Here is a 15,918-nt window from a genome sequence, read left to right as displayed (position 1 = left end):
ATATTGTATTTTTGTCAACTTTTTTGTGTTTATATAAGACACATTTTTCGTTATGATAAATGTTAACATGACCAATTTATTTCTTTTAACTAATGACCCATGGTTAACTAGAAATACAGTACTTATATTAAATTAAACGAAAAGACATGTTATTTTGACCGACATGTTAAATTAAGCACGTCTAATGATTGTATTAACAGCAAGGTCTTCCTAATCTGCAAAGCTGGTCAATAAAATTAGGAAAAGTCCAAAAAAGAAATTAATAAAAAAGAAAAAAAAGAAAAGAAAGGAAAAAGAGAGAGAGCTGTAATCACATGGACTTGTCTTTCTCTTGCTGGGTCCTTCATTTCTCTCTTCTTACTTTCCTCTCTTCCACCACCACCATTCTCTTCTTCTTCTTCTTCTTCTTCACCCTTCTTTCTTAACTTCTTCCTCTTCTTTCTTCTCTTCCTCTTCCCTCAGCCATGTCTGAGGATAAGGTACTTTTTCACCTAAAAAAAAAATCTCTCTTATTTTTCAGCTTTTTTGATATATTAATTGTTTGGTTGGTGAAAAAGTTGAATCATCCACCTTGAATGGAATTTTTTGTTTGATTTTCTGTTTTTGTTGGAGTATGAAGCTTAAATTTATCTGGGGTTTGTGAAATTCCTTAAAAAATTTCCTTTTTTTTTTGTTAGCTGATAAAGGAACATTAGGGTTTCTTAATTTGGGGGAAATTAGATTCTTTGCTAAAAATTTGTTCTTTGAGCTTAACAAATAAGACCCATTTTACTTATTTTTGAGTTGATCTATGGGTTTGTATAAAGCTTGATTTTTTATTTTTTTTCAAGGAGAGAGGTTCTGAACTGGGTTTTGTATTTTTTTTTTTTTTGAAGATTTGTTTGTTGCCGACAGTTATGTTATAATCAGATCATGGTTGTTATGTTGAAGTTGATCTCTTAACAATTTGTTTTGTTTGTTTGTCATGAATCTATGATTGGTTGCTAGTTATTTACAGCTTCTAGCTTGCTTTATGTGTAGTAAATCACTTTGATTTGTGATTTTGATGAACATATTTTTATTCAATTTATTGTTCTGTGCTTCTAGCTGTTGTTTTGTTATATAATTTTAATATATTTTAGCAACATATTTTGTTGTGTTGCTTTTATTTCTTACTTCAATTTTTTCAATAAAAGTTTGATGCAAGCTAAGTTTGTCCTTTGTACTGAGTGCTGATGTAGTTCTTGGTTCCTTGGTCTTTAACTTTTAGCAGCTTATTTCCTTAACCAGATTCATGCAGTATCCTATCATCATAAGTTGCTTTACAGATTTTACTTCTTCATGTTATATCTCGTGTGTTATTGAGTATGCTGTTGATATGTGGTGGTTTAATTATGTATCTTGTTCGTCATCATAGTCTTTACTTGTTTTTTATATGTTCGCCAATTAGTTAATCATATTCTTTCTATATTTATCTTCGTTTTGAAACCAAATCGTTTATAAGTATTTTGTGAGAAATTCATCATTCTAATACTCCATCTATCTTGTGATAAACATGATAATTCAACAGGAGATGTCTACTTCTGTTATCAATGGGAATGATTCCCTCACTGGTCATATCATATCGACAACAATTGGAGGCAAAAATGGGGAGCCTAAACAGGTACTTTCTTTTGTAAATCCTGTTTCACTGGTAACATTACAATTTCGAGTTTGAGTGATTTTCTGAGTTCTTAATAATTTCATTTGACATCTATTCTGGATTACAAGTTTGACATCTTGTACAATGATTCTTGCAGACTATTAGTTACATGGCAGAGCGCGTTGTAGGAACTGGTTCATTTGGAATTGTCTTCCAGGTATGCTAATAGCCGAATACTAGATTCATAACTGTTGCTGTCTCGATCTATTTTTGTGGCACATGCTGATGATTTTTTTTTTCCAGGCAAAATGCTTGGAAACAGGTGAAGCGGTGGCCATTAAGAAAGTTTTACAAGACCGAAGATATAAGAACCGTGAACTACAGTTGATGCGTGTGATGGATCATCCAAATGTGGTCACTTTGAAACATTGCTTCTTTTCCACAACAAGTACAGATGAACTTTTTCTGAATTTGGTGATGGAATATGTTCCAGAGTCCATGTATCGGGTCTTAAAGCACTATAACAATGCTAATCAGAGAATACCAATCATCTATGTGAAACTTTATATGTACCAGGTATGCCCTCAACTTACTGCTGAATAAAAAGCTTGTCTGATTTATTCATCCATTCATTGATAAAAATTTGTGGCTGGGATGCAGATCTTCAGGGGGTTGGCTTATATCCACACTGTTCCCGGAGTTTGCCACAGGGATTTAAAGCCTCAAAATATACTGGTTTGTTTATATGCTGTTACTGAATATACATTACAAGTCAGAATTCTTTCGTAAAAGTAGTAATTGCATCTGGCCCTGATGCCATTCTGTTTATTCTCCAGGTTGATCCTCTTTCACATCAAGTTAAGTTATGTGATTTTGGAAGTGCAAAAATGCTGGTATGTTGACCTACTCTTATTTTAATATGCTTAGTTTTCTTTCTTTGGTGGGCACCTGTATTTTAATATGCTTAGTTTTCCCTTTGAAATTGATTTCTCTCTTTTCTCCCCAATGGAATATTTCTAGTACTGACTAACGTTGGACTTTGTCTGGCCAGGTCAAGGGTGAAGCTAATATATCATACATATGTTCACGATTTTATCGAGCTCCAGAACTTATATTTGGTGCTACAGAGTATACTACCTCAATTGACATTTGGTCAGCTGGCTGTGTCCTTGCTGAACTGCTTTTGGGCCAGGTTTGTGTCATTGTTTTGTTTTCGTAGTTGTTGCCATCGTCATCATCATCGACTAAAAAATGATTCATTTCTATTAGTATCTGCCACCAACATGTCATTTGATTATATGATCTTTTGCAGCCATTATTCCCTGGTGAAAATGCAGTGGACCAGCTCGTACATATTATAAAGGTTCTTGGAACACCCACCCGGGAGGAAGTACGCTGCATGAATCCCAATTACAATGACTTCAGGTTTCCGCAAATAAAAGCACACCCATGGCACAAGGTAATGCATCTCTATCTCTTTTCTGTCTGCTTATTTTTTAGATGATCAAAATTTGAGTTGCCTTGAAAATATTATTGCATATTCTCTAATACTTCTAAACTGTGCAGATCTTCCACAAAAAGATGCCTCCAGAAGCTATTGATCTTGCTTCCCGTCTTTTGCAGTACTCCCCAAGTCTTCGTTGCACTGCGGTAAGTGTAGTTGATTGCCCTTTCTCTCTTCATGTATTCAAAATATCAAACATATTGATCTACATCAGTTTATATTTCTTCTGAATTTGATCAATCAATGAATATTATTTTAGAAAACTATCTTATCAACTTATTTTGTTATGAAGCTTGAAGCATGTGCACATCCTTTCTTTGATGAACTTCGAGAACCCAATGCTCGCCTGCCAAATGGCCGTCCGTTTCCCCCTCTTTTCAACTTCAAACAGGAAGTAAGTCCTTAATATATCTTCCTTTGTCAGCTTTTTCTAGCAGTCAACTATTTGTACACAGTTTCAAGACCAATAATGAAATTGATAGTAACTATTTTATACATTTCCTAAAATTTCACCAATCCATGGAACAAGTGTGTATACACAGGATTCATTTTAGTTTTTTTTACCTAACTATGCATTGACATAATAAAACATACAACTGTGTTATCATTCTGTCATCCCAATCAACAACAACCTAGTTAAACAAAAATGATGATAAATGATAAACTATAATCTAACTCTTCCAATTTACAGTTATCAGGAGCATCTCCAGAGCTTGTTAATAAGTTGATACCTGACCACATAAAGCGGCAAATAGGACTACAATTTGTTCAATCAACTGGATCATGATGATAAGCATAGGGGGCACAGTGTATACTAGTCGATGAGCCAACAAAAGTGGCACCAGGGGAATCTATATTTTTCCCCAAAAGAATAGCTTTTTCCCTTCAATGTTTATTGTAAAATGTCTAAAATCTACATGATGTCATGGTATAGTTGGCCTAAATTGGTCAGAAAATGCTTTTGTGAGAGGAAAACCAAACCCTTAGCTGGATGGAGGGTTCCATACAAACAAGATGGGTCCTTGGAGTTTTGATGGTATTGATAGGCTATGTTGGTTGTTGGGTTTGGTTTTCTTAACTCTTATCATGTTAATATATGCTTGATTTCTTTGCAATGTTGCAGACGAGTTACTCTTTCCTTGTCAAATGTAATGTGATATATGTTTCTCTTAAGTATGCTACTTTCTACATTCTAATGAGTTACTCTTAATTTGAATGAAAAAATTGAGTTCTCATATGATGAGTTCAGAGTAAAAACCAAATTCATGGTATTGGTTTATGCTTTGTAGTATAGATATTTGTGAGATTTGCGAGAACATATGGAGAATTAATTTATGATATGTGCATAACTTGTCATTTCTACAAGCTTTTTATGAAAACAATGTTTAGTTTATATGAATAACTTAATAGCTTCTAAGATGACTGAACAATTAAATCCTTCACTTGTGTACCATTAATTATATACCGTTCGATCTATTAAAAATAACATAAGATGTAAGCCTTTCCGCACTTTCTCATGTCCATTCATTCATAACTCTGGAGGTTTCCAAACCAAAGTTGCGGACTTGGCAGTCCCTACCTGAGTCAAGCTTCATCCTTGGAAGAAGACCTTCCAACCATCGATGAGCCAACTAATGATGAGCGATTCAGCAGTTCTTATTGGAACATTTTACAAAATATATGACAATTTTCACCAATCAAATCACTAAGACAGTTATAAAACATGATATCAAACATAAACAACAATAACAGTTTGCAAAAAATCAAAGTAATTCAATGTAACTACATGCGTCAATCTGACAGACACCCGACAACAGTCTCGAACACACATTCAACAATTCTCAAACAAAGAAAAAGCAATTAATCAATCAAACAAAATACATAGCCATCTGAATTTCTTTCTCCTTAAAACCACATTTCTCATAGAAAACCCTATTCTCAACACTACAATCAAGAATAACCTTATAGCATCCAACAGCACGAGCATGATCAGTAAGAAAATCAATCACTTTCTTCCCCAATTGCTTCCCGCGAACACTCGAATCAACAACAACATCTTCAATATGTCCAACTTTACCACAATTTCTCAAAAACTTCTTCTCAATAAACACACTCCCTGTTGCAACAATCTTTCCAGAAATCTCATCTTCAATAACACAGATAACATGATCATCTCCAAGTGAATCAATTTCTCGAAATCGTTCTTCAAATTTGTTTTCAGAAATTGAATCACAAATGCTAAGTTGTTGTAGTAATTCTATGAAACCTTTTTTGTTGTCTGTAATTTTTAATCTTCTAGGTGTGAAATTTTCTTTCTCGTTGTTTTGCATCTTCTTCTACACAGAGTGAATAAAAGTCATATCCATTGAAAAACAACAAATTAATTTTACAATATAGAGTTCAAAATTGAAAATATGAGACTGAGATCAGAAACAGAAAATTTGGTACTAACCTGTTTGTTCCTTCCTGTTAGAAATGTTAATGCGATCTAATTGCTTGGTACTTTGGTATGCTATGCCAATATATAAAACGAGTTTTAAAAGATGGGAACAAATTTGTCAAAAAAAGAAGATAGGAACAAATTAAAATAGAAAATAAACATTGGTAAAAAATAAATATGAAAATATCTCCGTCAACATATCTCAATTGAAAAAGTTATTTGTATCTAATATTCAGGACTAGGTTCAAACCCTGTGAAAATTTAATTACTATACTACCTAAAAAAAAAAATTATATAAAAATAAAAGTATAAATGCAATCTTCCTATCTACCAAACTATAATTTTTTCCATAATCATGTGAATATGTATGTACTCTACATTTATTCTCAACAAATCTGAACCTTTGACTTACATTTAGTAAATCTAATGGTGTATAATTTGACGATACATTAGTGAAGGACTTAAATTGCTCCCTTATAATAGATGCCCATAAGGCAAGTACTTCCTTCAATCACTATTATAATAAAAAAATTATTTTTTAAGTTCATTGAAAAATGAATGTACGTAGTTTATAATAGTGGCCAAAATATATCAATTTTTCAATAAACTTAAAAAAATAATTTTTGTTTCTTATAATAATAGTGACCGGAGCAAATATCTTTAGTTGTTACTCCTTTTTCGTGTCACTACTATTACTTAGGGGTGGTAAAACGGGTCGGGCCTACCGGGCAATATTGATCAAGCTGGCGGACTTTGTAATGGTACTAGACTACAAGTTAGGGATTTGGGGAAGAATATTATAAAAGCAACGTTTATCAATGGAAAACATGCCGGTGAAACTGTTTTTCTTCCAAGAATGGACTTGATACCTACTGATTCAGGTCTGCCTTTCAAGTTTGGCCGCCGTCAATTTCCTATAACTTTGTGTTTTGCAATGTCAATCAACAAAAGCCAAGGACAGTCTATGTCAAAGGTCGGACTTTATTTACCTCGGCCGGTTTTTACACATGGTCAGCTCTATGTAGCCATTTCTAGAGTTACAACCAAGAAAGGATTGAAGATTCTTATTTTAGATGAAGATGGAAAGCCTTGCACCACCACTCTAAATGTGGTATTTCCTGAGATTTTTGAATCCTTGCACAACATAGTTAGTTGATGGAACCAACAAAAGGTAATTACATGATAATTTAATTTTCATATCATACCAATAAATGATTTTTTATATTCATTTATATTATTCTAACATATTTCTATATGTACTTGCAGGTTTATAACATAATTAATGACTCATATTTTGACTCTCTCATGAGGAAGTGTCCATCTCTTATGGTCAATGTAATGTCATGTGTCTAATTTATTTATTGCAACTTTTGGGACAAATATCAGGATTTTTATTCTCAACATGTTTTGCACTTAAAGTCTTCATTTGTAAGGATTAATATGTGTTTAAGTAAATTAATTGTATTACTTTGACTTAGCATATGTTTAAGGATGATTGCCTTATTTTGACTCAAACAATTAAGAGCTTAATTTACATTGGCATCTTATTATTATAATCATCATTATTATTATTATTATTATTATTATTATTATTATTATTATTGTATTTGTTGTACCAATAATTACTTTATATGACAACCTTTGCCACTGCTATTTATTACATAATACACTCACTATCATTTTGCATTTTTTAGTTATTTATTTTATAATGTGAATTCATTAGCAGATTGCGTCAATGAATTGGAAGAGGTATTATGATGCTTAATACTTTTTGGATGTGTTTTCAGATCTACAAAAACACATAAAAAAAAAATGAAGCTAGAATTTATGATGTTAAATAGCATCATTATACTATTGTTGTGAAAATAATATTTAGACCTAAGTAATTGTTTATATATTGCTGTTTTGGATTCATCTTGGTAGACATAGGTTCTGTTTTGGATGTGTTTTCAGATCTACAAAAACACATAAAAATAAATGAATAATGACATTGTGAGTGAACTTTAGCATGGATTATATGATATTGGGATGTTTTTTGCAATCTATGTACATTAATTTTCGGTTAGAAATAAAAACTTCTTAATACAACAATTTCTTTTAGAATGATTATCAGATTTTGTGAGTCAATTGGATTCAACATTGTAGCAAAGCTGCAATAATAGTAACTTCTTAATACAACATTTATATTCACTTTCAATTTTTTTTATGAATATCATATAATAATCATATGTTTCCGATATGTATACCAGATGAATTTGATTCAAGATGACGGTATTGAACTCGAAAGGTATTGGGAAATAAACATCAGTCAACAGCATGTAGATCAAAGAGCATTCTTGGTAAGAATATAGTATTTGTGTTTTAATATTCTTGATATAAGTTATAATTGCTTAGCTTTGTAAAATTGTATTTTGATTTTGTATGTTTCCACTATTCAGCATTTTCCTACAATAATAAGTAAGGCTTTCTTAACACCGCAACAACGACGCATTAGTATGGTTCTTCAGAACACAAATATTTCCGTTGATTGTGAAATTCGAATGGCCGCAAGAAATCAACATGAGAGGTACATATCTGTAGGTTTTAATACATTTCTAAATGTTGCTAACATACAACCTGGCTCAAGATGTCGCTTCACTTTAGAGGATCCACCTCAAGTCTTGAATGTTGTTGTCATGGATCAACAACAGTAATTGTATTATGTCAAATAAACTTATCATGGCTAATGTGTTGTAGTTGATTATGTTATTAAGTTAAACCTTTGATTTAAACAATGCTATGTATTGGTTTAATGTTGTTTTTTGGTTTTCAGTTAAAGTTTAAAATATATAAACAATTATATTTATTGATTTTGTTAGGGTATTTAGCATAGGTCTAAATATTAGATTAAATAAGCTATGTCATTATTCAATCATACCAGCTATAGTCGCCCCGTGCATTGCACGGGTACGTATACTAGTTTGACTTACATTTAGTAAATCTAATGGTGTATAATTTGACGATACATTAGTGAAGGACTTAAATTGCTCCCTTATAATAGATGCCCATAAGGCAAGTACTTCCTTCAATCACTATTAAAATAAAAAAATTATTTTTTAAGTTCATTGAAAAATGAATGTACGTAGTTTATAATAGTGGCCAAAATATATCAATTTTTCAATAAACTTAAAAAAATAATTTTTGTTTCTTATAATAATAGTGACCGGAGCAAATATCTTTAGTTGTTACTCCTTTTTCGTGTCACTACTATTACTTAGGGGTGGTAAAACGGGTCGGGCCTACCGGGCAAACCCGTTTGACCCGTCATTTTTGGCGGGCCGGGCTGAGGTTTTCGGCTCGCTACCATAAGGTGGCCCGCCCCCGCCTAAAAAACTGGGCGGGGTGGGTGGAGCGGGTTAGCCTGCGGGCTTTTTATTTTTTTTACTTTTACTGAAAATTGGGTTTGGAATGAGGAGCCCAAATCTCAATCAGTAATATTTTTCTCTCATATAAAACTTCACGTTTCTTTTTCTGCCAAAATTAGGGTTGTTTGTTTCATTCATTTATTTCATCCGCCGTCGTGCTCCCTTTATGCTAGTATTTATCCTTTTATCTTATATTGTAATGAATTACTTATTAACTTGGTTGATGTTTCTGTTAGTTTAATTAAGGGTAATTGTAAGTGTTAGTTTAATTAAAGGTAATTGTAAGGAATTACTTATTAACTTAATTAATGTTTTTGTTAGTTTAATTATCCCTATTCTCTGCTGCAATTTTCTCTCAATTCTTAATTATCCTTATTTTCTGTTAGTTTAAAAATAGGAGGTAAGAATTAATTGTGAAGTTATAATTCAATCGGTTTAACTTCACAATCTTCTTTCAATGCAATCTTCACAATCTGCTAGTATTTTTTTTAACATCAACTAGGAGATAAGAATTGTGAAGTTATAATTCAAACTAAAAAAAATAAAAAAATTTGGGGGCCGGCCCGCCAACTCGCCAATAAACGGACGGACTTGAGTTGTTGAACCCGGACACCTAAGTTGCCCCGCCCCACCCTAGGGATGGCAATTTGACCCATACCCAGAGGGTACCCGCAAAAATTACCCACAATGGGTAGGGTAAAAACCCGCATATTGGGTACGGGCACGGGTATGGGTAATTACCCGCAAAAATAAACGGGTATGGGTGCGGGTACGGGTACCTTAGTACCCACCCCGCCCCATACCCGCATAATATATATTTATTTATTTTATTTATATTATTATATTATAATATATGTAAATCAATTTAAAACAATACAACTATACTAAACTATTACATATTTTTAATAAAAATGTTTATTTATAACATAATATAAAAATAATGTGAATTTTTAACATAAATATGAACTTTAACATAAGGTTAGTAATAATTTTGTTTATAATTTTCATTAGTCAATATTAAATTCTTTGAAATTTTTTTAATTCTACTAAAATTATATGATATTTTATAATTGATCAATTTATTTTTAGTAAAAATACGGGTAACGGGTACGGGTATGGGGACCTAGGTACCCATAGGGTATGGGGACGGGGGCAAAAGTTGTTACCCACACGGGTATGGGGATGGGTACGAGTATTTTTTCAATCTGCGGGTACGGAGATGAGTACTATAGTACCCTACCCATACCCTACCCATTGTCATCTCTACCCCACCCCACTTTTGGGCGGGCTTAAACGGGACGGGCATGCCACTTTGCCACCCCTACTATTACTAGTACGTGTCCGTTACAGATCACAATTTCTAGCACCATGATGATATGAAAATGTATAATCTGAAACATAATGCAAATTAATGTAAAAATTAGTCGTAATAATGGTGCATTAATTCCACAGTCAAAGCAGCACTTAAACAAAAGAACCTCGAGCTCCGAGAACTGCAATTATCAAATTGTCCAAACATCACAAAACTAGAAAATAAAATTTCGCGCCACAACTGTCCTCTACCATACGCAAACTCACACACACCTCGGAATACTCAAACAACCAATTAAATCTCCACCGTCCATTTACACATAACAAAATAATCCAACAGTTCTCTCAATCTCTCAAACACGACAGTTTCACAGTATAACATTCACACAGAATCATTACCATTCGACAAACACTGCCATGTTCCCAAATCACGAGCTCTCTTCCTTGTCTTACGAGGAGTCACCATCTTCATATTTTTATTTTCATTTTTCTTTAAAAAATTTCTTTATCTTTTTCAAGTTCACTTTTTTCGAGGCAAGAAGATAAATTTCTCAAAAGGGTTTTTTCTTCATTGCTTTTATCAGCTTTTTCAGAAGCTCAAAAGTCAGAACTGAAGATCCCACTAAAAAAGTTTCAAACTTTATTGTTTCCCACTACTTGAATCTGTTTTTTTTTTTCATGGAAAGTGTTAAAGTGTTTTTTTGGTTTGTTTCCTTTATTTTTCTATGGAATTTGGTGTCTTTTGTTGTTGAGGGTACTGAAAGTCTTCTCTCTCCAAAGGGTGTTAACTATGAAGGTTTCAATTTCAGTCACATTTTCCTTAATTCCTTAGTGAATTTTTTTTTTTTTGTGTAATGTGTTGTTGTTTGTACTAACTAGGTTTCATTTTGATACATGTTTTAGTGGCTGCTTTGATGTCTATGAAGAGTAAGATGAATGATGAATCACATGTTATGAATGGTTGGGATATTAATTCGGTTGATCCTTGTACTTGGAACATGGTTGGTTGCTCTTCTGAGGGTTATGTCATTTCCTTGTAAGTGTTTGTTTGGTTGATAAATACAAAAATTGATTTTGAATTAATTGATTATGTAAAATTTGATTCAGGTTTAAAGTGATTTGAATGCATAACATAGGAGGATTAAACAATTTTGTATTACATTCGAGACTAAAATTTAACGGGAAAAACATGTCAGAATCAATTATACACATATGAGACTGGAATCAATTTTGCCGTTTGTTCGATTTTTATATGCCATTCTTTATAAACTATAGTAGGGCATTATCTTTAATCAACGTGTGACTTTTTTTTTTTTTTTTTTCAATACCGTCTTCAAAATTGAAACCAAACATACACTTAAGCTTGATTCCTTTCTATTTGTTTTGGCTGTGAGGAATGTGACAGATTTTACAGGTTACCATTGTGATATCTAGGAAAGACTAATGTTTTTTGGATACTATCATTTATGAGATTTGAGGCATTAATGTTATGAATGGAATTTCCTTTTCAACTTCAAGCTGTAAAAGTTATTGATATATGATGGTGTTTGTCAGGGAAATGGCTAGTGCAGGTTTATCTGGAATAATTTCCTCAGGAATTGGAAATTTGAGCCACCTCCGAACACTGTGAGTTACAACTAGAATGGTCTATACTCACTACTTTATTCCCATTATCCACCTTTTCTTATCACTGCGTTTTTCCATTGTTTTATCTTAGGTTATTGCAGAACAATCAGCTATCTGGTCCTATCCCGGTTGAGATAGGAAACCTGTTAGAACTTCAGACTCTTGATCTTTCCGGTAACCAGCTTGTTGGGAACATTCCTAGTTCTTTGGGCTATTTGACTCATCTTAGTTACCTGTGAGTGTGGCTTGACAAATAGATTAACGACGATGATTCTTTATTATATATAATTCATTAGCCTTTCTCTAACTGTTCACTTCCTAATTTATTCATGCCAATTATTTCAGGCGGCTCAGCAAAAATAAACTATCTGGACAGATCCCTCAACTTGTTGCTAATCTCACAGGACTTTCGTTCTTGTATGCACCCCGTCACAGTTATTTTGTTTCTGTTTATTGGCTTTTTAAATACTAAAGATTTAGTTTAATAACTCTTCTACGTGTTGTAGGGATTTGTCATTCAACAATCTCAGCGGTCCTACTCCAAAAATCTTAGCAAAAGGCTATAGGTGAGTTTTTAATGGTATAAGATTTTGCCTCATTTTAGCATGTGAATTCTAATATTCTTATTGATAAAACTAAGCTAATCATAGTCGTAGATGCGCAAGTACTAAAATCATTGTAGATAATCATATGACTAGTGCCTAATCTAGTTTCTTGCTGCATTGCTTGACATTACTTTTTCTGTTTGCAGTATTTCAGGAAACAACTTCCTTTGTACATCATCCTCACAAATTTGTATGGGCGGTTCGAAGCCAGTAAATGGTAATATACATTTAACTTGCACCTGTCAAAACCCTACTAAATTAGTGAATTGAAGTACAACTGAAAGATGGTTCACTTGCAGATACAGGGTCATCATCTCAGACAGTCAGAAGTCATCGACATACGGTGCTTTCTGTTGTTATTGGCTTTAGTTGCACATTTGTAATTTCAGTGATGCTTCTCGCCTATTGGTTACATTGGTACAAATCACGCATCCTCTATTCATCTTATGGTACTTCCCGAAATGAACTTCTTGATTTTTTTTCCTCCCTTCAAAACGTGCAAATATTCTGATTCTGACAAGTACTGGTTTACATTGAAGTGGAGCAAGATTGCGAATTTGGTATCGGTCATTTGAAGAGGTTCTCCTTCCGTGAATTGCAAATTGCTACTGGAAATTTCACTTCAAAAAATATCGTAGGACAAGGTGGTTTTGGTGTTGTATACAAAGGATGCCTTGCAAACAAAATGTTAGTGGCAGTAAAGAGGCTTAAAGATCCTAATTATACCGGAGAAGTGCAGTTTCAAACCGAAGTTGAGATGATTGGCTTGGCTGTACATCGTAACCTCTTGCGTCTTTATGGATTTTGTATGACACCAGATGAAAGGTTACTCGTTTATCCGTTCATGCCTAATGGCAGTGTTGCTGATCGCTTGAGAGGTTTGTTTCATTCTTACATTTGAAATTATAAGACAGTCGTGTCTTCACATCAAGATATTTGGTGATTCTATTATTTGAGAATGTTGTAAAATGGTGATTTTTCTAATGAAATACATTTTTCTCTTTTGTCTTATTCCTAAGCAGAGAGTTTCCGGGGAAAGCCATGTTTGGATTGGAACAGGCGAATGCACATCGCTGTTGGGGCTGCACGAGGGCTTTTGTATTTGCACGAGCAGTGCAATCCAAAAATCATCCACAGGGATGTTAAGGCTGCAAACATTTTGTTAGATGAAAGTTTTGAAGCTGTGGTGGGAGATTTTGGTCTTGCTAAGCTCTTAGATCAAAGGGATTCACACGTAACTACTGCAGTACGCGGAACTGTAGGACACATTGCTCCCGAGTATCTCTCAACTGGACAGTCTTCTGAAAAAACAGATGTTTTTGGATTCGGCATATTACTTTTGGAGCTCATAACCGGACAAAAGGCACTGGATGCCGGAAACGTTCAGGTTCAAAAGGGAATGATTCTTGATTGGGTAAGTAGCTTTTCAAATATTTTGTGAAGGAGGTTCAAGGTTCAAACCCTGAATACTAACGTAACATAACACGATACCTAACATTTTCCTATAGTTTCATGAAATTCATGCTTTTTATCTCTCTACCCTTAAGTTTGCATGGACTGTAGATTTTGAGTAATTCGGTTAATCTTGCAGGCTAGAACTTTATTTGAGGACAAGCGGCTGGAAGTGTTAGTTGATAGGGATCTAAAGGGATGTTATGATCCGGTAGAGTTAGAAAAAGCGGTCGAGTTGTCTTTACAATGTACTCAATCTCTTCCTAGTTTGAGGCCAAAGATGTCAGAAGTTTTGAAGGTTCTTGAAGGGCTTATTGGGTTGTCAATGAGGCCTGAAGAGTCACAAGGAGGGGGTAACCTATATGATGAAAGGACTTGCAGTTTCTCTCAAAATTATAGTGATGTTCATGAAGAACCTTCCTTTATTATTGAAGCCATTGAGCTTTCTGGACCTAGGTGACAATAGTTGTCAAGTCTACATGTACATGAATTTTGCATTTTAATTAACAATATATAGATAACATATAGGAGAATACTTTATTTTCTGTTCCTATATAAGCTCTGAATATTTAGTTCTATATTATATATTCAATAGAATATTTAGGTATCTTTTCAGAAAGAGCAAATATTGTATATTTCCCTTCTTTTATATGCAGATTTTTCATTTCTAAATCTTGCCTAAGTCTATGAAATTGGACATAGAAATTCCTAAAAGTTTCTTCCCTATTGATAGAAAATCTGATCAATAATGCATGTGATAATCACATAAGACTAGGGCACAAAAACAATGGTGTATGAACATTGAACACTATCTTTCTTCCATAAATCCCAGTCTCATCTCATGATTGAAAGACTACTTTTTGTTCCACAATTCCATATCTAAAGAAGTGTACATTTGATATCACAGTAAAATTATATCTGGCTAATTAAGTTCACCAAGATACTCGTTCCAGATTGAACCACAGCTCAATTCCGTTAAGAACCGGATCACCCTCAAATCACTAACACTTGGAAGGACTACCACATGAACACGCCTTATAGGCGCATCCAAGCAGGGCCTATTGCCACAAACAGGATTGTTGGATCTAGAACCTTAGGAGATCTGTATACAACTGTCCATGAAAACCGTTGTCCAAGTGAAGATTCTAGGTCATAAACCCTCATTTCCTCATTTAAAAATCCTAACTTATGGTCTAGAAACATGTACACACCTTTTAAACCCTAAAACCTCGAACCAAGACGCTCACTGAATCGTCAGAGTGTTTACAAGTATACGCTTCACTTTAAGAGCTGCTGATCAACATTTTCACCTCTTCATCCACTTTTTTAGGTAAGAGATATTAGGTTAGAAAGATTTCAATATCAAATACAGTAGTAAGTGGAAATCAAATTTGTTTTGTAACATGTCAATTTAGTAGAATTAGTGCATAATTAATGGACATGTAGAATACTACACGGCAAAAGAGTCTGTGGCTGCAGGAATTTGAGTCAACTAGCACATGGCATTGCCTGTGCCAGCATTCTGTTTTAAGTCTCATGTCAATTCTTTTAGACCTCACAAATAGCTGGAAATGTTCATACCCTTCCAACACTCATAATCATTATAGGTACACCCCACTTTCTCATGTGTCACAATTATTTTGGTTCATTTATTGATTTTTCTAGGGAAGCCAGTAGCCAATCATCATGCACTTGATTTTATTTTATTTTATATAAAAAAAAGAAGTTAATTTTGTTCACTCTCTAAAAATATTCAATATTTTGTTTTTAATCTCTCTAATATATTAACATTTTTTAAAATAATAATCTCTAAATATTTTCTGTCAATAAATTTAATCCCAATGTTGAAATAAGTCAAATATGACACTACATAGAGGAACTATTTAAAAGATGATATATTTATAGAGAGATCAAATATTTATTTTAACATAGTTTTATGTGGTTATAAATATATT

The 15,918-nt window shown here is 33.4% G+C and overlaps 3 protein-coding genes across 3 annotated transcripts; 2 read left to right on the top strand and 1 right to left on the bottom strand.

Annotated features, from left to right (window-relative positions):
- Positions 1 to 230: 230 nt before the first annotated feature.
- Positions 231 to 4,315, top strand: LOC123898137 (shaggy-related protein kinase eta). The gene is made up of 11 exons (XM_045949026.1): positions 231 to 479; positions 1,550 to 1,642; positions 1,779 to 1,838; positions 1,925 to 2,197; positions 2,282 to 2,356; positions 2,458 to 2,514; positions 2,673 to 2,813; positions 2,934 to 3,080; positions 3,188 to 3,271; positions 3,418 to 3,519; positions 3,817 to 4,315. The coding sequence occupies exons 1-11, from the start codon at positions 465 to 467 to the stop codon at positions 3,910 to 3,912; spliced, it is 1,143 nt and encodes a 380-aa protein (XP_045804982.1). The 5' UTR covers positions 231 to 464; the 3' UTR covers positions 3,913 to 4,315.
- A 555-nt stretch (positions 4,316 to 4,870) lies between these two features.
- On the bottom strand, positions 4,871 to 5,731 carry LOC123898139 (glucosamine 6-phosphate N-acetyltransferase-like). Its single transcript, XM_045949029.1, has 2 exons — positions 5,578 to 5,731; positions 4,871 to 5,461 (listed from the first exon to the last, which is right to left on the bottom strand). Exon 2 carries the CDS (start codon positions 5,453 to 5,455, stop codon positions 4,994 to 4,996), a length of 462 nt encoding a protein of 153 aa, XP_045804985.1. The 5' UTR covers positions 5,456 to 5,461; positions 5,578 to 5,731; the 3' UTR covers positions 4,871 to 4,993.
- A 4,885-nt stretch (positions 5,732 to 10,616) lies between these two features.
- On the top strand, positions 10,617 to 14,570 carry LOC123898132 (probable LRR receptor-like serine/threonine-protein kinase At5g45780). The gene is made up of 11 exons (XM_045949021.1): positions 10,617 to 11,076; positions 11,184 to 11,316; positions 11,835 to 11,906; positions 11,998 to 12,141; positions 12,252 to 12,323; positions 12,413 to 12,472; positions 12,658 to 12,728; positions 12,811 to 12,960; positions 13,051 to 13,389; positions 13,534 to 13,925; positions 14,103 to 14,570. The coding sequence occupies exons 1-11, from the start codon at positions 10,959 to 10,961 to the stop codon at positions 14,421 to 14,423; spliced, it is 1,872 nt and encodes a 623-aa protein (XP_045804977.1). The 5' UTR covers positions 10,617 to 10,958; the 3' UTR covers positions 14,424 to 14,570.
- The last annotated feature ends 1,348 nt before the right edge of the window (positions 14,571 to 15,918 follow it).

Source organism: Trifolium pratense, linkage group LG7, assembly GCF_020283565.1.
Source record: "Trifolium pratense cultivar HEN17-A07 linkage group LG7, ARS_RC_1.1, whole genome shotgun sequence".
Classification (NCBI taxonomy): Eukaryota; Viridiplantae; Streptophyta; class Magnoliopsida; order Fabales; family Fabaceae; genus Trifolium; species Trifolium pratense.
Note: the sequence above shows the minus strand (reverse complement) of the source record. Positions and strands in the feature narration are given on the sequence as shown.